The sequence below is a fragment of the Salvelinus namaycush genome, chromosome 28, assembly GCF_016432855.1.
Source record: "Salvelinus namaycush isolate Seneca chromosome 28, SaNama_1.0, whole genome shotgun sequence".
Lineage (NCBI taxonomy): Eukaryota > Metazoa > Chordata > Actinopteri > Salmoniformes > Salmonidae > Salvelinus > Salvelinus namaycush.
The window spans coordinates 25,887,509-25,910,872 of record NC_052334.1 but is presented as its reverse complement, the minus strand read 5'-3'; the positions used below and the strand labels follow the sequence as shown (position 1 = coordinate 25,910,872).

The 23,364-nt window shown below is 43.0% G+C and overlaps 1 protein-coding gene across 1 annotated transcript in view; it reads right to left on the bottom strand.

Annotated features, from left to right (window-relative positions):
* Positions 1-19,550, bottom strand: part of LOC120023449 (regulator of G-protein signaling 6-like) — a 51,529-nt gene extending 31,979 nt beyond the window's left edge. The window contains exon 1 of the mRNA XM_038967469.1: positions 19,461-19,550. Coding sequence (XP_038823397.1) covers positions 19,461-19,550 — 90 coding nt within the window. The remainder of the gene's footprint in view (positions 1-19,460) is intronic.
* Positions 19,551-23,364: the final 3,814 nt, after the last annotated feature.

Sequence of the window (23,364 nt, the reverse complement as noted above, 5' to 3'; positions counted from 1 at the left end):
ATCACACTTCTGTGAAATCAAACTGTCCACTTAGGAAGCAACACTGATTGACAATAAATTTCACATGCTGTTGTGCAAATGGAATAGACAAAAGGTGGAAATTATAGGCAATTAGCAAGACACCCCCAATAAAGGAGTGGTTCTGCAGGTGGTGACCACAGACCACTTCTCGTTCCTATGCTTCCTGGCTGATGTTTTGGTCACTTTTGAATGCTGGCGGTGCTTTCACTCTAGTGGTAGCATGAGACGGAGTCTACAACCCACACAAGTGGCTCAGGTAGTGCAGCTCATCCAGGATGGCACATCAATGCGAGCTGTGGCAAGAAGGTTTGCTGTGTCTGTCAGCGTAGTGTCCAGAGCATGGAGGCGCTACCAGGAGACAGGCCAGTACATCAGGAGACGTGGAGGAGGCCGTAGGAGGGCAACAACCCAGCAGCAGGACCGCTACCTCCGCCTTTGTGCAAGGAGGAGCAGGTGGAGCACTGCCAGAGCCCTGCAAAATGACCTCCAGCAGGCCACAAATGTGCATGTGTCTGCTCAAACGGTCAGAAACAGACTCCATGAGGGTGGTATGAGGGCCCGACGTCCACAGGTGGGGGTTGTGCTTACAGCCCAACACCGTGCAGGACGTTTGGCATTTGCCAGAGAACACCAAGATTGGCAAATTCGCCACTGGCGCCCTGTGCTCTTCACAGATGAAAGCAGGTTCACACTGAGCACATGAGCACATGTGACAGACGTGACAGAGTCTGGAGACGCAGTGGAGAACATTCTGCTGCCTGCAACATCCTCCAGCATGACCGGTTTGGCGGTGGGTCAGTCATGGTGTGGGGTGGCACAGCCCTCCATGTGCTCGCCAGAGGTAGCCTGACTGCCATTAGGTACCGAGATGAGATCCTCAGACCCCTTGTGAGACCATATGCTGGTGCGGTTGGCCCTGGGTTCCTCCTAATGCAAGACAATGCTAGACCTCATGTGGCTGGAGTGTGTCAGCAGTTCCTGCAAGAGGAAGGCATTGATGCTATGGACTGGCCCGCCCGTTCCCCAGACCTGAATCCAATTGAGCACATCTGGGACATCATGTCTCGCTCCATCCACCAATGCCACGTTGCACCACAGACTGTCCAGGAGTTGGCGGATGCTTTAGTCCAGGTCTGGGAGGAGATCCCTCAGGAGACCATCCGCCACCTCATCAGGAGCATGCCCAGGCATTGTAGGGAGGTCACACACACTACTGAGCCTCATTTTGACTTGTTTTAAGGACATTACATCAAAGTTGGATCAGCCTGTAGTGTGGTTTTCCACTTTAATTTTGAGTGTGACTCCAAATCCAGACCTCCATGGGTTGATAAATTTGATTTCCATTGATCATTTTTGTGTGATTTTGTTGTCAGCACATTCAACTATGTAAAGAAAAAAGTATTTAATAAGAATATTTCATTCATTCAGATCTAGGATGTGTTATTTTAGTGTTCCCTTTATTTTTTTGAGCAGTGTATATACCTATCTTTCACACTATCCAGGCCCCACTCAGTGTTGAACAGTATGATTGTCTTAGCAGATAGCAGTCCCTATCCAGTGCTGGCTGGGGCCAGCAGCACAGCAGCAGCCAAACAATCAAATGTATAGTTACTTATGAATCTTTTATCATTTTACTTCAGGGGAGAATAAAACAAACAATCTATCATGTCAGTGGAGGTGGATTTTGCTACTAGAGCAATACACCCCCTGCATTATTGAAGACCTAACCCACTGAGACATGAGCCATGCTTTGTGATCTAATATCCTGCTACTATATTTCAAAATGAAGTGAAATGTCATTTTTGTATTTTTCTATCTGGTAGTCGTATCTGAGCGTGGCAGCTGCTTGTAATTCAGTGAGTTACTGTGCAGGCAAAATGCTTGGCCATACCTGCCTCAGGACCCAATTATCTTGTAATTTTCCTTCTAAAAAGGCCCCTGCTTAGGGCCATATTCCAGGAAAGGAATTGGAATCTTTCTCTCCAAACACAGATAAGCTATTAATGCACCAAGAGTTAAGGACATGAAAGAGATAAAAAGGCAAACATGTGACTCTGAAATGTGAAATGTCAAAGACTCCCAGAGCAGAGCATGTTTGCTGATGTTCCTGTCAGACTGTGGAAATGAGGCCTGTATTTCTGGGAGTCAGTTTTCATGGTAGAGAAAACTCATCCCCTAAATGCCATATCGGAGTAATGTTGGGTAGCTGTTACCTAAACCAGAGTGAGCTGAGTTGATAGAATTTAATTTCTGTAGAGATTCAAAATCTCCTAATGTTATGCATACTTCTTATTATGCAACAATATTTAGATGGATCATTTTGCATGTTACATTTTAGTCATTTAGCAGACGTTCTTATCTAGAGCGACAATTAGTGCATTCATCTCCAGATAGCTAGGTTAAACAACAACATCACAATCGTAGTGAGTACATTTTCCCTCAATGAAGTACTTATCAGCAAAGTCAGTGCTAGAAGACAAGTGCCACTTCTTTTTTAGGGGTTGAGTATAGCCTGAGGGTAAGGAAGGGCCCTTCCCCCTAGGCAAGCACCAGGGTCTTGAAGATGATGTGTGCTTCGACTGGAAGCCAGTAGAGTGTGCGGACGAGCTGGGTGACATGGGAGAACATGACGGCGGGCTGCGGTGTTCTGGGTAAGTTGCAGGGGTTTAAGCGGGGAGCCCAGCCAACAGAGAGTTGCAGTAGTCAAGATGGGGGATGACAAGTGCCTGAATTAGGTCCTTTGTGAGGAAAGGTTGTACTCTACGGATGTTGTAGAGTATGAGCTTCCAGGAGCGAGTCACTGCTTTGACATTTGCAGAGAACGACAGGGTCACACCAAGGTGCTTTGCACTCTGGGAGGGGGACACCGTGGAGTTGTCAACTGTGATGGAGAGGTCTTGGAGCGGACTGGTCTTCCCGGGGAGGAAAAACAGCTCTGTTTGTTCGAGGTTGAGCTTGGATCCTGCTGTACACAAGTTCACAGGGGGTTGCGGCCATTTCATTCTAAAAACAGATATACTGTCATCTGGGCACAGAAAACAGTACCTTTTGTAGATGCTGCATGTTACGTTGCCATTTAGCTCCAGATCAAACTAGTCTAGCCAGTGGTTTTCAGCCAACAGAAGACGTTGGGCTTATCGCAAAATGTGTCCCAGACAAGATTTTGCACCTTAGTACCTTAGCTGAATCATATTATTCTTTAACCAACATCAAATAATTGTCTAATTTACACAGTTCTTCTAACACAGTGCTGCTCTGGTGGTGCTGTGAACTCAACATCCAGCAGTCGTTCAGGGAAAGCTTACAGCGCTGTTCTGTTCTGGAGATGCTTTTTTCTCCACTCCCAGAGTGAATAAGTATGTGACAGCATCGCAGAAGCAATTAGGGCTTTAGGGGATTAGCAAAGTACAAAAAAGCCATGTAAAGCAAGCAACAATTGAACACACAGTTGTGCTATCAAGTTAAAAACTAAAAGGTTGCTCAGTGAAAAATACACATATGTTTATAAATGTGCATTTGTTGGTAACTCCATTTCTGGTATGTCATCAGAACATGGGAATAACCATTTTAGCTTCTTCTCGTGTTTCAGTCTGACTGCAGCAGAGCCCTAACTCTTCTCTGTTCTGGGCCGTATTGATTCACATGATTATTGTGTGCTTAAAAGCTTTAGGGCTCTTTTTCCGCCTTCCCTCTGACCTTATGAAGACTAATATCCACTTTAAGTTAATGTAGGCTCAAATTCAGGGCTTTGTGCATTTCAGAGTCTTAGAAAATGAGCCCCGTACCAGGTAGAGGTAAGCAGTTTTGAGCCATTGTGGGTTTACTGAATGTTATTTAACCTCTGATAGATTCTGTACTTAGTTCCCAATGTAATATCTTTGTCTTTATATCATGTAATAGGTCATCAGTCAAAATTAGATAATGCCTTCTATGTTCCACAGTCTTTAACTCCCTCCAGGAGAATGGCTTCCCTTTGTAAGGAATTTCGTTGCACTGTGGAATAAATGTGGTGAGGCATTTGAGATGAATATTCTGACCACAGCCTTATGAGTTATTGACAGACCAATAAGAGTGAGATTCTGTACACATTAGTCCTTGGTGGTTAGTTGAGGTCTGTGTAAAGACTCTCTCTCTGTTGAGGTTGACAGCTATTTTCCAGACAGAGAGAGAAACAACGTGAGAGACAGAGAGAGGGGGAGACAGCCAGAGAAAGAGAAAGATAGAGAGCGAGAGAGAGAGAGAGAAACAACGTGAGAGACAGAGAGAGAGGGAGACAGCTAGAGAAAGAGAAAGATAGAGAGCGAGAGAGAGAGAGAGAGAGAGAGAGAAACAACGTGAGACAGAGAGAGAGGGAGACAGCTAGAGAAAGAGAAAGATAGAGAGCGAGAGAGCGAGAGAGAGACAGACAGAGAACATGATCGTGTGGTTTCTAACACTCACATAAATGCCAGATAGTTTAACTTTCTTTACTTGAAAATCTCAATTTACCTTTGTCTGCCTACATGACACTGAGGACAAGACTTAATATTAAAATATTCAAGCTGGTTATGTATATTCTATTTGCTGCAGGTGGTTGTTATACAACTGTAGTCATTCAACTCTGACCTTATACCTTGTCTTAGCAACATGGATCAGGTATGGTGATATTGTTTTCTGGGACAATAGCTTAAAAAGGGATACATGATTGAGAACATTCTAATCACCAGGCCAGGTTGTATTTCTTCCTGCTTGCCTTTTCCGCCATTGAGCTGTGGCTTTCTGACAATGAGAAACACAAGAAGCTAAACCACGCAGAACGGTTCCAATTGGGTGAGCTGTCAGTGAATCCTGGCGGGTAATCAGCTATTCTGATGCAGGTCCATGAACCCAGGCCAATAGTCTGGCCCTCTGAGGGCTCTCCAGGAAGACGAGTTGGCTGTGGTGATTAACATTTGCGGCTGGTGACTCATCCATGCTTCGCCCTCATCAGACAGACAATTACAGAGACCCTCCGACACTCCAGGAACACCACAGTCCATCCTTACCTTACAGACCAATGTTATCCTGACCTGATGACTTGTTCTATATGCTGCAAATGCTATGTTGAAGAAAACTAATCTGCATGCCTCAGATCGTCATCAAAACAGACATGAAAGGAGAGCAGATGGTGATATGTTAAGTTACTGAAAGAGTTTTACATGATCAACACAATATTTCCACAACGTTATTCTGTGACACTAGTGAAACACAGCAATATTAATTTTGAACGCTAGGCCCACACTGGCTTACTGTCAGATGCAAAAAGCAGCCATCCATTGTCATGCTTGACCCAACATTAAGTGTGTGACTATATTCTCTCATTGTTTATCTGTGAACTCACATTCTTCTTCAAGCCCCTCTTCCCTATGGCTTTGAGGAGGCAGCATGAGTAGCCTGCAGTCCCAGGCATCACTGGCTACGAGTACAACACAGAAACAGCAGAGTGAAAATCTACTGGAGCATTTAGCAAAAACACCGTTTTTTAGACCACGACTTCCAGAGGTTTGAAAGTGTCTGTATTGAAGTCGGTGCTGCATTGGAAGCTGAAACAGACTAACAGAGGTTTGAATGTGTCTGTATTGAAGTCGGTGCTGCATTGGAAGCTGAAACAGACTTCCAGAGGTTTGAATGTGTCTGTATTGAAGTCGGTGCTGCATTGGAAGCTGAAACAGACTTCCAGAGGTTTGAATGTGTCTGTATTGAAGTCGGTGCTGCATTGGAAGCTGAAACAGACTTCCAGAGGTTTGAATGTGTCTGTATTGAAGTCGGTGCTGCATTGGAAGCTGAAACAGACTTCCAGAAGTTTGAATGTGTCTGTATTGAAGTCGGTGCTGCATTGGAAGCTGAAACAGACTAACAGAGGTTTGAATGTGTCTGTATTGAAGTCGGTGCTGCATTGGAAGCTGAAACAGACTTCCAGAGGTTTGAATGTGTCTGTATTGAAGTCGGTGCTGCATTGGAAGCTGAAACAGACTTCCAGAGGTTTGAATGTGTCTGTATTGAAGTCGGTGCTGCATTGGAAGCTGAAACAGACTTCCAGAAGTTTGAATGTGTCTGTATTGAAGTCGGTGCTGCATTGGAAGCTGAAACAGACTAACAGAGGTTTGAATGTGTCTGTATTGAAGTCGGTGCTGCATTGGAAGCTGTAACAGACTTCCAGAGGTTTGAATGTGTCTGTATTGAAGTCGGTGCTGCATTGGAAGCTGAAACAGACTTCCAGAGGTTTGAATGTGTCTGTATTGAAGTCGGTGCTGCATTGGAAGCTGAAACAGACTAACAGAGGTTTGAATGTGTCTGTATTGAAGTCGGTGCTGCATTGGAAGCTGAAACAGACTTCCAGAGGTTTGAATGTGTCTGTATTGAAGTCGGTGCTGCATTGGAAGCTGAAACAGACTTCCAGAGGTTTGAATGTGTCTGTATTGAAGTCGGTGCTGCATTGGAAGCTGAAACAGACTTCCAGAGGTTTGAATGTGTCTGTATTGAAGTCGGTGCTGCATTGGAAGCTGAAACAGACTAACAGAGGTTTGAATGTGTCTGTATTGAAGTCGGTGCTGCATTGGAAGCTGTAACAGACTTCCAGAGGTTTGAATGTGTCTGTATTGAAGTCGGTGCTGCATTGGAAGCTGAAACAGACTAACAGAGGTTTGAATGTGTCTGTATTGAAGTCGGTGCTGCATTGGAAGCTGTAACAGACTTCCAGAGGTTTGAATGTGTCTGTATTGAAGTCGGTGCTGCATTGGAAGCTGAAACAGACTTCCAGAGGTTTGAATGTGTCTGTATTGAAGTCGGTGCTGCATTGGAAGCTGAAACAGACTAACAGAGGTTTGAATGTGTCTGTATTGAAGTCGGTGCTGCATTGGAAGCTGAAACAGACTTCCAGAGGTTTGAATGTGTCTGTATTGAAGTCGGTGCTGCATTGGAAGCTGAAACAGACTTCCAGAGGTTTGAATGTGTCTGTATTGAAGTCGGTGCTGCATTGGAAGCTGAAACAGACTTCCAGAGGTTTGAATGTGTCTGTATTGAAGTCGGTGCTGCATTGGAAGCTGAAACAGACTAACAGAGGTTTGAATGTGTCTGTATTGAAGTCGGTGCTGCATTGGAAGCTGTAACAGACTTCCAGAGGTTTGAATGTGTCTGTATTGAAGTCGGTGCTGCATTGGAAGCTGTAACAGACTTCCAGAGGTTTGAATGTGTCTGTATTGAAGTCGGTGCTGCATTGGAAGCTGAAACAGACTTCCAGAGGTTTGAATGTGTCTGTATTGAAGTCGGTGCTGCATTGGAAGCTGAAACAGACTAACAGAGAGGCTCCATTAGAAGAGCCAAATATTGACTGGTAGAATACAGTAGAATATGTTTGACTGTGGCAGGTTCACTGAGCCTCACGTTGCTCTACTTCCCTGAGATAAGGTAAAATAGCCACAGACTCTGTGATCTAGTGCAGGGTTTCCCAAACTCGGTGGGGGGGGGGGGGGAGTCGCAGGACCGAAACCCTGATCTAATGGACGGTGCAACTCTCCAGTCCAGAGCTTCATTCAGTGTGCCAACAGCACCGCAGGCCCACAGAGAGGCTTGCCAATCACATGCCTAACTGTCAGACATCCCACTGTCAGACCAGAGAGGATTCGGTCCTTTCACCCAGGCAGGCCATGGAGAAATGACGAGAGCAACTGTTCTGTTTACACGTCACACACTAAAGAACAGGGATTTCAAATCAAAGATTTCAGAGCCCACCTGATTATTGATTTGATTGCATTTCAACTGATTTTAATATGATTGAAAGACAAATCATCTTCAACTCTATCCCTATGAGGTGGAGGTTGTCATCACTGTTTTTGCACACCCAATTGCTGGGGATATCTACTGTAAGATGGTATTTAAGACATGTTCCATTTACCCTACTCTGGAGTAGGTGGGTGAGGTGCGACCTAGGGGGGTTGTGAGGCATGCAGCAGTTGGGGCAGCGTGGTGCCTGATTCCTCCCTACACCCCCAACCCCCTCTGACCAACCTCCCAGCGGTGAGCTCTGCATCACCATAAGTACATATGGAACCCCACGCATCGGCCCTAATGAGCACGATAAACATCTCCTGCATTATTTAATGTGCTCCTTTTGACTGCAGTTGACTTGTAGTACCAGTACAGACGGAGAGAGGGCAGAGAGAGAATCCTCACTGAGAAGATGTCCCCTAGCTTGCTGGAGAAAAGCCCTTCATTTCTTCACAGTGTTTTCACTATCGAGTGGTGAATCCTTTAACGGAATACACACGGCAAATTATCCAAGAAAAATGTTGTTTTAGCAAACCTCCAGGATTATTTGGGGATATCTGCATAATTACAATTTGGATGGGTAAAATAATTCTCAGAAAGTCCAATACAGACTAAAGAGAGGGAGCGTTAGTGTTGTGTGACAGTTTGAGATAGCCTTTATAATACAACAGTATCAAAACTGAAATATGCAGACAGTTTGGAGACCAAGCCTGGCCTCGATACACAAGCTTTAGCGCAATCGTATGAGTGACACCATACCAGCACTTCTGATATGCCTGCCTTGGCACCAGTGGACACGCTTGTAAAACCATTCATGCTTGATAAAGTAGCGGTATGCCTCATACCCAGCACTACAGTTGACAACCAGTGTGTCCATTTGGGTTGTGTTATCTAAAGTGCGTACAGGAACCGTGAAGAGGAGCCAGTGGACACCTATGGTGGGGAGAGTCTTATGAGATATACTGAGTACTGAGATATCCTCCACTATCCTCCCCTATCCCAGAGGCACTTAAGGGTGAGTGGAGAGTGATTCATGGTCAGTGCAGGCAGACAGGCCTCCATCCTCAGACCTGCTACAGTGTAGAGCATGCCTGCCTGTGTCTCTGGCCTTCTCTTACTCACAGCTGGGGGTAACAAATAAATAATCCTAAACTGAGCCAAGTCCTTCCTGTGGTGAGATAATGGATGTGGGGCGGGGGTAAGGTGAGGTGAGGGCTGCTCTATAATGTCTCCTGTTCATCTGTGAGTAGAAGCTGTCGCTGAGGCTGTATTGGATACATCACATCACAGAGAGAGTGATGGGTAATACAGTATGTTTGACACAAGGTGCTGTATAAAGATGTGTACTTTTTGGTCATTCCCTTCTTTTTTTTTCTTTTTTTCTTTAACCTTTATTCATCTAGGCAAGTCATTTAAGAACAAATTATTATTTACAATGACAGCCTTATTGACTGCATACAGTAAGCGATCTCAGTTTTATTTAACTGTAAATCCAACTTTTGAGGACACTAGAGACAAAAACATCACAATTTACCGTCACATTAAGGGATAGAAATACCAGCCGATGAGAATAAATGTGTTCTACATGAATAAAATAAAGTAGAGGAATGAAGTCCCCATGGACTCAATATTTCTCTTCAGTTATTAATGTTGGACAGAGGGGTGGAGATGAGGGAAGGCACTGAGAGAGAGAGAAGAGAGAGAGAGAAGAGAGAGAGAGAGAGAGAGAGAGAGAGAGAGAGAGAGAGAGAGAGAGAGAGAGAGAGAGAGAGAGAGAGAGAGAGAGAGAGAGAGAGAGAGAGAGAGAGAGAGAGAGAGAGAGAGAGAGAGAGAGAGAGAGAGAGAGAGAGAGAGAGAGAGAGAGAGAGAGAGAGAGAGAGAGAGAGAGAGAGAGAGAGAGAGAGAGAGAGAGAGAGAGAGAGAGTAAACAGTATGCTCGCCGATTCCATGATTCAAGCCATTCATTCTGCTGTGTAATATGTTGTAAAACATGAATTCTCATGTGCATTGAACTGTAATGACCTTTAGGTCTCAGATGGCTGGTAAAACATAACAGCTGGTTAAAATATTAGTAGCATCACTTGACTGTGACTATTATATCAGTTGGAGTATACTTTATATTTAAATCTTCTCATCCTAGGGATACAGGCTTAAAGCAGCCTGAATAGTCCATCCACCAAGCAAAAGAGCGTTCACATTTAAAGCTACAATATGTAACTTTTTGGGCGACCTGACCAAATTCATATAGAAATGTGCGTTATAGATCTCATTGAAAGCAAGAACAAGAAGTGGTAGATCTGTTATATATGCGCTATATCTATGCTTCCCGTTCTTAAGTTTCGTTTTGTGTCTTTTACTTTAGGTTTTGTACACCAACTTCAAACAGTTGAAAATACAATATTGTTGGTTAAGGAAAATATATTTCACAGCAGTTTAGATGATACAATGATTCTCTATACTATACTTGGTTGTTTTGCCACATAAACTGAAATTAGGTGAACTATTAACATTTTTGCAACCAGGAAATGGCGGAGTGGTTTCTGCATAATGCACCTTTAAAAGAGCTGTATTTTTAAAAAGTACACACAGTAGGCTATGTGTTGTGTTGGAACAATAACTTTAGGCAGGGTGCTGAATTGACTCATCAACTAGACCTCGGCAGGACTCATTTCAGTGTTAGTCCCTCACGATCAATATTTACACACTAACAATTGTTCAAGAAACATCTGTATTGGAGGTTTATAAGACCATGCAGAGCACATCTATACACTCACACTTCAGGTACAAATGGGGTAACAACATCCAAATCAAACAGAGATGAAACACAGAACCAACACTTGATTGTCTTTAGGCAGAGAGAAAGCATCCCATGAGTCCCCGGACAACAATAGTTGTGTATACAGCAAGCCACTGCCACAGAGAAGAACCCAGAGTTAGAGCAGAGTCACAGAATAATGAGGGGGAGACACATTTGTCCTGGGGACTGGAGATCTGACTTGTCTATTAATAGTCTATTAATAATTGCATTTTCCAGCACAGCAGAGATCCTTGTCACAGGCTGGTTTTCACACAGCTCCCGCCACTTGCTTTAATTTGTCCTCCATGTATTGCCTTAAACATGCCAGACAGAGCAGACAAAACACACAACGGGTAGGGGCCATTAAGCAGGACAGGTGTGTGTGTGTACGTGTGTACGTGTGTGCATGTGTGTGCATGCATTACATATTGAGCTCTCTCACAGAGGTCTTGCAGCAATAAGGTGTGCCACAGTTATGGCATTGTTTTGCTTCAACAATTCCTCTCTGAGAGAAAATTACATTGAACAATTAAACAATAAGCCAGAGGAGGTGTGGTATATGGCCAATATACCACGGCTAAGGGTTGTTCTTAAGCACAACGCAACGCAGAGTGCCTGGACACAGCCCTTTAGCCGTGGTATATTGGCCATATACCACAACCCCCTGAGGTGCCTTATTGCTATTTTAAACTGGTTACCAATGTAATAGAGCAGTAAAAATAAATGTTTTGTCAGACCAGTGGTATACCACAGCTGTCAGCCAGTCAGCATTCAGGGCTTGAACCACCCAGTTTATAAGATACAATACAGCGCTGCCAAGACTAGACAGGATAAGCATTCTCCACTTTCTGTGTAGTCAGGCTTTCTGTAATGGGTAAATTCACAGTCAGTTTTGTCTAACTGCACATCCAGGTTAATATTATTGCAATTCGCTCTCAACAAAAGAAAGTCTCAGACATGGCCCTGAAGTCAATACATAGTCCTACCAATTACAGCTTCACAGCTACAGAGACTGGGGTGAAAACTCTGCATGATGATTTCATACCGTACCATTAGTGGGCTATACTGTGACTGGCCGTTGTTCTTTGCATTAGGATAATGCATTTCTTCCGGCTGAAGTGTGACCAGGCCTAGGGGACGACGGCAGCAGAGCATATTGATAACCATCTGGTCCTCCCTCAGCACCATCTCACACTGACTACACCAGGCTGCCTGCCCAGAGGGCCATTCAAATGCAGAGCAGCTGGGCTAGAGTACACCGCCACCTCAACCTCAACACTGCATCACACATCACATACCCAGCATCACACATACCTCAGCATCACACATACTCAGCATCACACACACATAGAATCAAAGATACAGAGCAATTAGAGATATGAAGCATTGGACATACAGATAATCAGTGATAGAGGGAGTCTGTGGTGTTGTACCACCATCAGAAACACAGAAATTCAGAGATCTTGTAAGGTCTCTTTGATTCAAAGAAATCACTCATGTCTGTCTGTCTGGTCTGCGAGACTCTTGATATCTTTAGCATCTCAGACTGTCTATGCTACTCTATCATAGCTTCGCTTTCACACAGGTACTTGTTCGTTTTCTTTTTTGTCAACGTACTTCTTCAGTGTCATTCATAAAGAAATGTCATTCATTGCTGCTGCTCGAATGGACTTCTTCTCTTCTCTCACTTCCTTGGCTTCTCTCTGAAGAATCTCAAGCGGGGCTAGACTCCTGCTTCTTTTACATTTGTATACACAGGGCATTAAATGTCTGCTCTGTAACAAGAAAAATTAATTTGAGTTCATAATATGCATGACACATTGCAAAAATACGATGCGTATTATGCATAAAACTGACAAAGTGTAATCATCTTTGTATGGGGTATGATGGCAGTTAGCTACTTTCTCTATGACCATTGGCTCAACTTACCAGAGGGCAAACATTTTGACTATTCTAGGTTAAGAACCTCATATTGCAGCTTATAGAGACCCCAACTGATGTATAAAACACTCTTAAAGCTATCTACTTTGATTTAGATACAAGTATCTTGAAACCTACAACACAATAAATTCATTTTGACTTGGTGAAAATCCTTTTTTGGAACCTAACTTGCTTACCGCTTTTTCAATGTGGTTTCATCCTTCACAGACTCCATTATAAATGTTGTGTATGGTTTCCTAGAAACAAGGGATGGCTCAACTAATCCTTTGGCTCAACTTACCCCTCTCTCCCATATATACTGTACAGTGCTTTCATAAACTGTTCATACCCCTTGACTTTTTCCACATTTTGTTGAATTACAAAGTGGGATTAAAATTGATTTAATTGTAATTTATTAGTCAATGATCCACACAAAATACTCTGTAATTTCAAAGTGGAAGAACAATTACATTTTTTGTAAAAATATATACAGTACCAGTCAAAAGTTTAGACACACCTACCCATTCAAGGGTTTTTCTTTATTTATACTATTTTCAACATTGTAGAATAATGGTGAAGACATCAAAACTATAAAATAACACATACAGAATCATGTAAAAAAAAAGTGTCAAACAAATCAAAATATATTTAATATTTTAGATTCTTCAAAGTAGCCACCCTTTGCCTTGATGACAACTTTGCACACTCTTGGCATTCTCTCAACCAGCTTCACCTGGAATGCTTTCCCAACAGTCTGAAGGAGTTCCCACATATGCTAAGCACTTGTGGGTTGCTTTTCGTGCACTCTGCGATCCAACTCATCCCAAACCATCTCGATTGGGTTGAGGTCGGGTGATTGTGGAGGCCAGGTCATCTGATGCAGTACTCCATCACTCTCCTGCTTGGTCAAACAGCCCTTACATAGCCTGGAGGTGTGTTGGGCCATTGTCCTGTTGAAAAACAAATGATAGTCCCACTAAGAGCAAACCAGATGGGATGGCGTATCACTGCAGAATACTGTAGTAGCAATGCTAATTAAGTGTGCCTTGAATTCTAAATAAATAACTGACAGTGTAACCAGCAATGCACCCCCACACCCTCACATCTCCTCCTCCATTCTTCACGGTGAGAACCACACATGCAGAGATCATCCGTTCACCTACTCCGCGTCTCACTAAGACACGGTGGTTGGAACCAAAAATCTCAAATTTGGACTAATCAGACCAAAGGACAGATTTCCAGCGATCTAATGTCCATTGCTCGTGTTTCTTGGCCCAAGCAAGTCTCTTCTTATTGGTGTCCTCTAGTAGTGGTTTCTTTGCAGAAATTCGACCATTAAGGCCTGATTCACGCAGTCTCCTCTGAACAGTTGATGTTGAGATGTGTCTGTTACTTAAACTCTGTGAAGCATTTATTAGGGCTGCAATTTCTGAGGCTGGTAACTCTAATGAACTTATCCTCTGCAGCAGAGGTAACTCTGGGTCTTCCTTTCCTGTGGCGGTCCTCATGAGAGCCAGTTTCATCATAGCGCTTGATGGTTTTTGCGACTGCACTTGAATAAACTTTCAAAGTTCTTGACATTTTCCAGATTGACTGACCTTCATGTCTTAAAGTAATGATGGACTGTTGTTTCTCTTTGCTTATTTGAGCTGTTCTTGTCATAATATAGACTTGGTCTTTTACCAAATAGGGCTATTTTCTGTATACCAACCCTACCATGTTACAACACAGCTTAAACACATTAATAAGGAAAGAAATTCCACAAATTAACGTTTAACAAGTCACAAATGTTAATTGAAATGCATTTCCGGCGACTACTTCATGAAGCTGGTTGAGAAAATGCCAATAGTTTGCAAAGCTGTCATCAAGGCAAAGGTTGGCTACTTTGAAGAATATCAAATATCAAATATATTTTTATTTGTTTAACACTTTTTTGGTTACTACCTGATTCCATGTGTTATTTCATCATTTTGATGTCTTCACTATCATTCTACAATGTATAACATAGTAAAAATAAAGAAAAACCCTGGAATGGGTAGGTGTGTCCAAACTTTTGACTGGTACTGTATATATGAAAAATAAAACATGAATATATCTTGATTAGATAAGTATTCAACCCCATGAGTCAATGTTTCACTATGATCAAAGGGATATTCAAGTTCATGCAACTTATTATGTGACTTGTTAAGCAAACGTTTGCTCCTGAACTGTTCGCCACTATGGCCTATTTATTGCCTTAACTCCCTTATCATACCTCATTTGCACACACTGTATATAGCCTTTTCTATTGTATTATTGACTGTATGTTTGTTTATTCCATGTGTAACTCCGTGTTGTTGTTTGTGTCGCACTGCTTTGCTTTATCTTGGCCAGGTCGCAGTTGTAAATGAGAATGTCACGACTCCCACCGAAGGTGGCTCCCCTGCCTGTTCGGGCGGTGCTCGGCGGTCGTCGTCGCCGGTCTACTAGCCGCTACCGATCCCTTTTTCCTTTTCTGTTGGTTTAGTCTTATTAGTTGCACCTGTTCCTTTTTGTGTTTCTTGATTTTTGTCTACTTAAACCTGTTAGGCCCTCTTAGGTTTGTGCGGGATTATTTGTTACTCTGTTGGTTGTGGATGTGTTTTCGTTTTTTTGTTTTCTCCAGACTGTTTGTCCTGTGTTTGGGCTGGTCAGTGGTATGCGCCCTGTATTTGGCGTGACCGTTTGTGCCGGAGAATAAATCATTACATTTCACCGAACCCTCTGCTCTCTGCGCCTGACTCCTACCCACCACTCCTAGTAAACCCTGACAGAGAACTTGTTCTCATCTAGCCTACCTGGTTAAATAAAGGTGAAATTCAAAAAATTAGAAATAAAAATAACAAAGGGGTTGAATACTTATCGACTCAAGATATTTCAGCTTTTCAATTTTTGTTAATATGTACAAAATTTGAAAAACATAATTCCACTTTGACATTATTGGGTATTGTGTGTAGACCACTGACAAAAAAACTAATTTTAATCCATTTTAAATTCAGGCAGTAAGACAACTATCACGACTCCCAACGAAGGTGGGTCCCCTGCCTGTTCGGGCGGCGCTCAGCGGTCGTCGTCGCCGGTCTACTAGCCGCCACCGATCCCTTTTTCCTTTTTGTTTAGTTTTGTCTTATTGGTTGCACCTGTTCCCTGTTTCGTTTCTTGATTTATGTCTATTTAAGCCTCTTAGGTCCGCCTAGGTTTGTGCAGGATTGTTACTCTGTTGGTTGTGGATGTGTTTTCGTGTTTGTTTTCTCCGGACTGTTTGGTCCTGTGTTTGGGCTGGTCTGTTTTATGCGCCCTGTATTTTGGCGTGACCGTTTTGTGCCGGAGAATAAATTATGATTTACCGAACCCTTTGCTCTCTGAGCCTGACTCCAACCCACCACTCCTAGTAAACTCTGACAACAACAAAATGTGGAAAAAGTCAAGAGGTGTGAATACTTTTTGAAGGCACTTCAAGTAATATCCCTGTAAATCTGCTAATCCACAATAATCATCTGACTACTGTTGTTGTTGTTGGTGATTAAAATCTGAATATTCCTGCAGGCAGTTCCCTGTTCAACCAAAGCAGCAGGACTTGTGTAGCATAAGCTAGCTGTCAGAACATAATGCTTCAAGTCGTAGAATTGAGAGGAATTACGTTTTAAAACGCTTACAGTGTCCACTGTAACATATAATAAATGGCACAGCCCAGGTGGTGTTCCACAACATGACAGCCCCTTGTAAAACATGTAAGATCCTGGAAAAACAACTTTCAATAAAACATTCAAAAGCATTTCCATGTAAACTCACAAAGTCCATTTCTATAGCATCAGTAGGCAATAGGACACCTGTTATCAGAGCAGAATGCCTGCAGCTCAAAGGGAGCTGAATAAGGAGCATGAAAAATACATTCATACAAACATGTGATTACTGAGGCCCTCATCGGGAAGCATTGGCAGCCCTCAGGCCAGGCAGCAATTTAGTGTCTGAATCAGAATACATCAGCCAGGAACAATCAGAGGCTGGAAAAGCCATCAGCAATCTATGGAGGGTGAATATTTATGAGAGTGAAGTGTGTCGGACAGCTACAGATGTAGGATCTTAATATAAGCTAGTTTGATACAGCTGGAAAATAAGCCTGCAGCAACAGGAAATGTGAATTGTGTAGATTATAAATAGTGGGCATTTTTGTACGATTTGATACCTTTTTATTAAGGGAAAATCAGGTCTGAAATTTCAAAGTGGAAATTACAAACTTCAGAAGTCTTTTTAAACCTCAAATACACCACAAGGTATGTCCTACATTGTAGGAAAGTTCTCCTGCAATATGGTGATCAAATTAAGATCCTACATCTGTAGATGTCGTACTCTAAGAGCTAAAGATGTCTCCATTTGCTTCAATCTTCATTTCATTGCAAGGCTTCATTTGATCGCAAGGCTGCAGGCCCAGACGGCATCCCCAGCCGCGTCCTTAGAGCATGCGCAGACCAGCTGGCTGGTGTGTTTCCGGACATATTCAATCAATCCTTATCCCAGGCTGCTGTTCCCACATGCTTCAAGAGGGCCGCCATTGTTCCTGTTCCCAAGAAAGCTAAGGTAACTGAGCTAAATGACTACCGCCCCGTAGCACTCACTTCCGCCATCATGAAGTGCTTTGAGAGACTAGTCAAGGACCATATCACCTGCACCCTACCTGACACCCTAGACCCACTCCAATTTGCTTACCGCCTCAACAGGTCCACAGACGACGCAATTGCAACCACACTGCACACTGCCCTAACCCATCTGGACAAGAGGAATACCTATGTGAGAATGCTGTTCATCGACTACAGCTCAGCATTTAACACCATAGTACCCTCCAAACTCGTCATCAAGCTCGAGACCCTGGGTCTCGACCCCGCCCTGTGCAACTGGGTACTAGACTTCCTGATGGGCCCCCCCCAGGTGGTGAGGGTAGGTCGCTCTGGATAAGAGCGTCTGCTAAATGACTTAAATGTAATGTAAATGTCGGTAACAACATCTCCACCCCGCTGATCCTCAACACTGAGGCCCCACAAGGGTGCATTCTGAGCCCTCTCCTGTACTCCCTGTTCACCCACGACTGCGTGGCCATGCACGCCTCCAACTCAATCATCAAGTTTGCAATTGACACTACAGTGGTAGGCTTGATTACCAACAACGACGAGACGGCCTACAGGGAGGAGGTGAGGGCCCTCGGAGTGTGGTGTCAGGAAAATAACCTCACACTCAATGTCAACAAAACAAAGGAGATGATCGTGGACTTCAGGAAACAGCAGAGGGAGCACCCCCCTATCCACATCGACGGGACAGTAGTGGAGAGGGTAGTAAGTTTTAAGTTCCTCGGCGTACACATCACGGACAAACTGAATTGGTCCACCCACACAGACAGCGTGGTGAAGAAGGCGCAGCAGCGCCTCAGGAGGCTGAAGAAATTCAGCTTGTCACCAAAAGCACTCACAAACTTTTACAGATGCACAATCGAGAGCATCCTGTCGGGCTGTATCACTGCCTGGTACGGCAACTGCTCCGCCCACAACCGTAAGGCTCTCCAGAGGGTAGTGAGGTCTGCACAACGCATCACCGGGGGCAAACTACCTGCCCTCCAGGACACCTACACCACCCGATGTCACAGGAAGGCCATAAAGATCATCAAGGAGAACAACCACCCGAGCCAATTGTTAGGTTAGATTACTCGTTGGTTATTACTGCATTGTCGGAATTAGAAGCACAAGCATTTCGCTACACTCGCATTAACATCTGCTAACCATGTGTATGTGACAAATACAATTTGATTCGATTTGATTGTGTCGTGTCTGACATGTAGAGCCACTGTCCAACATCTCTGTACGGCGTGTGACCACATTAAACCACATTAAACCTGCTAATGTTCTGACTGCTCATTCAGGTGGATAGGAGAAGTGGAGGCTTGAGGGCTAAGTGGTCATTCTAGGAACTGTATTTCAGCACTGAACAAGGCACAGGATCATGTCAACTCTTCATTATCATTATAATCATGCTCGGGGGACTTCAATCAGCTAAAAATGTTTTCTTGAACCATGTCATCATCCATCCTCTACTGACTCCATTTCTTTTATCAAATCATTTGTTTATCTCTCCCCACTATTAAATAGTCATTAGCAAAAATGACAAAAAATAACAGAATGGAATTGGATCTGTCAACTCTTTGCTTTAGTTTTTCCATCATCAGCACATTGGGACAGGTTTTTGAATGGGCCTGCCTGTGCCGAGTGGCTCCAGAGAGAGCAGACAAGCCCAACCCTGGAGGAACAGCTACTTCCTCTGAGTCCCACACTACATCATTACCCATGGTGCAGCTCATCCTCTCCTTTTCTCTTCTCTCCTCTCCAATCAAATGACAGGCATTGAGACTCAAGTGCCTTAGGGATTGTATAATTACCCTTGACACATAAAGGACTTTTTCTCCCCCAAACCCAAACTGATGGAGAGCTTATTAAAACTTCAGAGGGCTGCAGAGTGCAGACAGTCTGCCGGGCTGCCAGAGGAAGGTTATTGTGGCCATTGTGGGTCCCGTCAGTGACTGTGTCTAAACCCACAGAGTTCTAAACCCACAGAGTTCTAAACCCACAGAGTTCTAAACCCACAGAGAGAGGGTTTAGAACATGTTCCATTACCTGACATTGGATGTGGCTCTTCCTGTCATATTCATATGGTTCAGACATTGAGATGGAACTGTTCTAGACATTGGGAGAGAGATGTCAGGAACCACTGTGAGATTCATTACTGTACCAATCTACATCAGAAACAGGCAAATGATATCGCTCCATGTCTTTCAATGGATACCTACATTGGGTGCTTACTTATAGAGTCCGCACCTTCTTGTAAATTATAAAATTGTCCTATACCATGTTATATGGGCTGTCAGAGAAACACATACCTTTCTATAAACTATCATGTTGGGAGAGTCCTCCTCAGGATCTGTTGTCCCCACACCCTGTTGTCCCAGGTCTCTGGATGCCTCCGCCATGCCTGCTGTGTCCTAGGCTCAGGAGGCTGCATGGGTATAGAGAGACAGGAAGCAGAGGGGAGTTAGAGGAGAGGACCAACATCACTGTCAAAAACTATTCATCATATATATTCATTTATTCAGGTTGTCCAAATAGACCATTTTTGATAGTTCCTCACAGCAATGCATTCACTTGGTTCAGATATATTGGAAGAGTTTCATTCCAAAACACTGTATATCCATTTTCAGAAATGTTGGTAAATTAGATTTTGTTTTACAGAGAAACAAGTAGTACTGCTAGGTTTTACACAGTCAAATGTAACAAATAACAAAAAAAATTATAAAGAAATATTAAAATCACACATTATATATATTTGTTTTTATATAATTCAATACAGTCATATGAGATCTGTACGTAAAACATTTACATTTGACATTTTTGTCATTCAGCAGATGCTCTTATCCGGAGCAACATACAGTAAATGCATTCATCTTAACATAGCTAGGTGAGACAACCAAATATCACAGTCAAATATACAGGATACGAACATTACATTTCAGCTAGAAACACATAATTAAAATAAATGTCTATGAATAAAAAAATCGGAGAACAGTAATATTTTACACACACATGAAGGTACCAATAAGCAATCATAATGATGAAAAAAAACAAATGTGAAGATAAAAATCAATAATAATTTGCTCTTCTCTCAGGTGACAACACCTCTCAAAACACAGCCCGATAACAAAGCCTTGGCAGTAATGCAGCACAGTGAAATGAATATGAACTAGCTAACTAAGCCAAGAAAAATGTCAAGCCTGTAAGTCAAAGTGGCAGTATTCCCTTGCAACAATAATGTATAATCGGGCATTGCACAGCATTCCACTGATTAGCTATAGATACTCAATGGTGTTCAGGACATGAATGAGTCAGGAACTGTAAATAGGAATGATAATAGGTAGACAGTGTGTTGTGCATATCAGCACTGACCTTGCTGATAACTTCTTTATTGAGGAAAAATGTACTTATTACGACTGTGATATGTAGTTGTCTCACCTAGCTGTCTTAAGATGAATGATGTCTGCTAAATGACTCAAATGTAAATGTAAAATGTAAGTGATGTGCAATAAGCATGTTGCTGGATACACTAGGCCACTATAGTTAAAACCTTGACCATTTGCACAGCTAAGACACCATTAGCCACACAGTGTGCTTCACCTTAGATCAGGCTTGCCAGTCCTGTGTACTCTCATGATATAAGGATTAAAATTCTACCGTAAGCGATTATACATGACCTCCATTCAATATCCATCCCACTACAGCTCTCTCTCTCTCTCCCTCCCTCTCTACAGGATGATTCATTCTGTTTAACTAAGGATTTTCATAACTTCACAAGGCTACAATCGTATCCACCTCCAGTTGAGTTATAGTGTGTATCAGATTGGTATAAGCATTTGTAATCATCCATCAGGCAGCGAAAAAGAGAGGATTACATAATTTGACACATTCATAATTTTGGAGTAGCCCTACATAGAACAGACAGAGAGGATAAAGCTTCCAGGAACAGTTTTATAAAAAAAAAAGCCTTATCATACGCCTGACTGGGCTTTTCATTTTAATAACTATTTGTGTTCCACTACCGGAAAGTCTCATAGGTTATTGTGGTTTATCTGAAGGGAGGATACACTGTGTGTAAGACACACTACATTCTGAAACAGCAGGGCGCATGCTTTACAAAATGACATGAAATGAAATGTTCATATATAGTATGAATCAGTAAAACAACATTTTGTCAGAGAGCAGACACTGGTGAGTGAGTTTCAGTACAATTACATAATTGTGTCTTGAAGTGTGGCCACTTGCTGCATTGTAATCCACAACTAACAGACTATAATGGTGAGAGAATTGGATTGAGATTGAATACCTTCAATAGGCGACTAGCTGCACAGCACTAGACACGCACGTTTGTGTTGAGTATTCCATAGTAATGATTTCAACTGTTGAGCACATAAAGATCATTATGCTATGGAGCAGGAGGGAGTAATCATGCACATGATGGTACTATCAAGCCCCTTCTGATCCAGTGTTGTTATTGCCACCATGATGATGGATCGAGGAGCTGTCTGCAGCCCGCATTGATTAGCAGAATGTCTAAGTAACCAGGAGTTCATAAACTAAGTTTACATCATATCATTTGATCAATTTCTCCTACTATTTGACATTCTGTATGAATCATATGACACCTACAAGACAAGTCCTGTGGCAATAGCTCCTTTGCTATGGACAGCTAAAACCTGTAATTCATGGAAACAACTTACATTTCCAAAGCATGCAAATCTAACTTCACAGAACACTAGTCCCTTAGATGTCTGTGTTAGAGTTAACAGGATGGAACACAGACACTGACATCTCCATGCTCACAGACAGAGACAGCCCCAGAACCACAACAAGCAGATCAGCACACCGCTGGACAATATATCAAATAACTCCTGCATTCCCTCAAAAACAAACCGATTAACAAACCATTGACACTCACCATCTAATCCTATAGCCTCAACAGGAGACTCTCAGCTGTGGGGAAGAGTTGATGTACAACAGGCACAAAACAGACATGCAGTTGATCATGCACAGCCAATCCCCCTCACCCACACCAGCCTGCCAATACAATGCTCCTGACATCTCCCAACTAATGAAGCATTCATTCATTACCTTAGCAACAAAATAATGTCTTGTCCACTGCTCCCTGTTTTGCTGTCCTTATCAACAAGCAGCAGACAGGTTCATGATATAATTGGCAGGGGGGAAAGAAAAAAGAGGGGATGAAAGCAGTGGAGCCGCGAGAGGGAGAGAGAGCGAGCAGCTGGTTGGTCACTGCAGTATTCCTTTATTCCTCCTGTTCTCCAGTCCTCTGCCTGCCATGGGAGGGAGCACGGAGTGGAGCGGAGCAGTCAGTCAGAGAGATCCTCGCCTCGAAAGTGTGCTCCTCTCTCCTCTCTCTCTATCTGTGTGCGTGTGTCTGTGTGTGTGAGGGAGAGGGAGAGAGAATTAGAGAGGCAGATCGAGTTGGGAAAGGGGGAGGGATGGAGGAAGAGAAGATGATGTGAAAAAGAGAGGGAGGAGAGAAAGACAGAGAAAAGAGAAAGCCTGAGTGAGAGAATGGTTGAGAGAGAAGAGATGAGATGGAGTGAGAGCAAGAGAGCTTTGGATGCTGGGGAGCAGAGAGAGCTGTACACACTGCAGCAGCGGCCACTGATGCTGAAAATAAGAATCATTCCATTAAGAGGACACTGAAATTGTAATAAAGGCCAAGTTACACTTTGACTGTACAGAGTGAATGTGAAATAAGCTCTTAGAGGAATAGAGATGGAGAGATAATGGAGACAATTAAATGTATAGGTTGTTAATCTACATTTTCATTAACATTTAATTGAAAGCCCATATTCTATACAAGACCGCACATAAATGAATGTACAAGTCAAAGGATACCGGTTTTTAAACGGTCTGATCTAAGACTTCAGCCACTTAATGAACTGACGTGTATCCTGCACTGCAGTTATTCTCTAATTTTCATCAACATGCTATCAAAACATATTCCAATTGAAAATATGCTTGTCCAGGATGGCAAAAGACTGCCCTCCGTCCCACCCCCATCCTCCTCTCTCTCTCTCACACTCTCTCCTCCTCTCTCCAGGACCATTCAAGCTTAAATAGCGAACCAAAACGGTCAAAGCTTTTTTTTCTTTCTATAAATTAGATCCAAAAGTCCCCCGAGGAATATTCTCACAGAAAAACATTGCATGGCCAATTTGTGAATGCATGCACACACGCACGCAA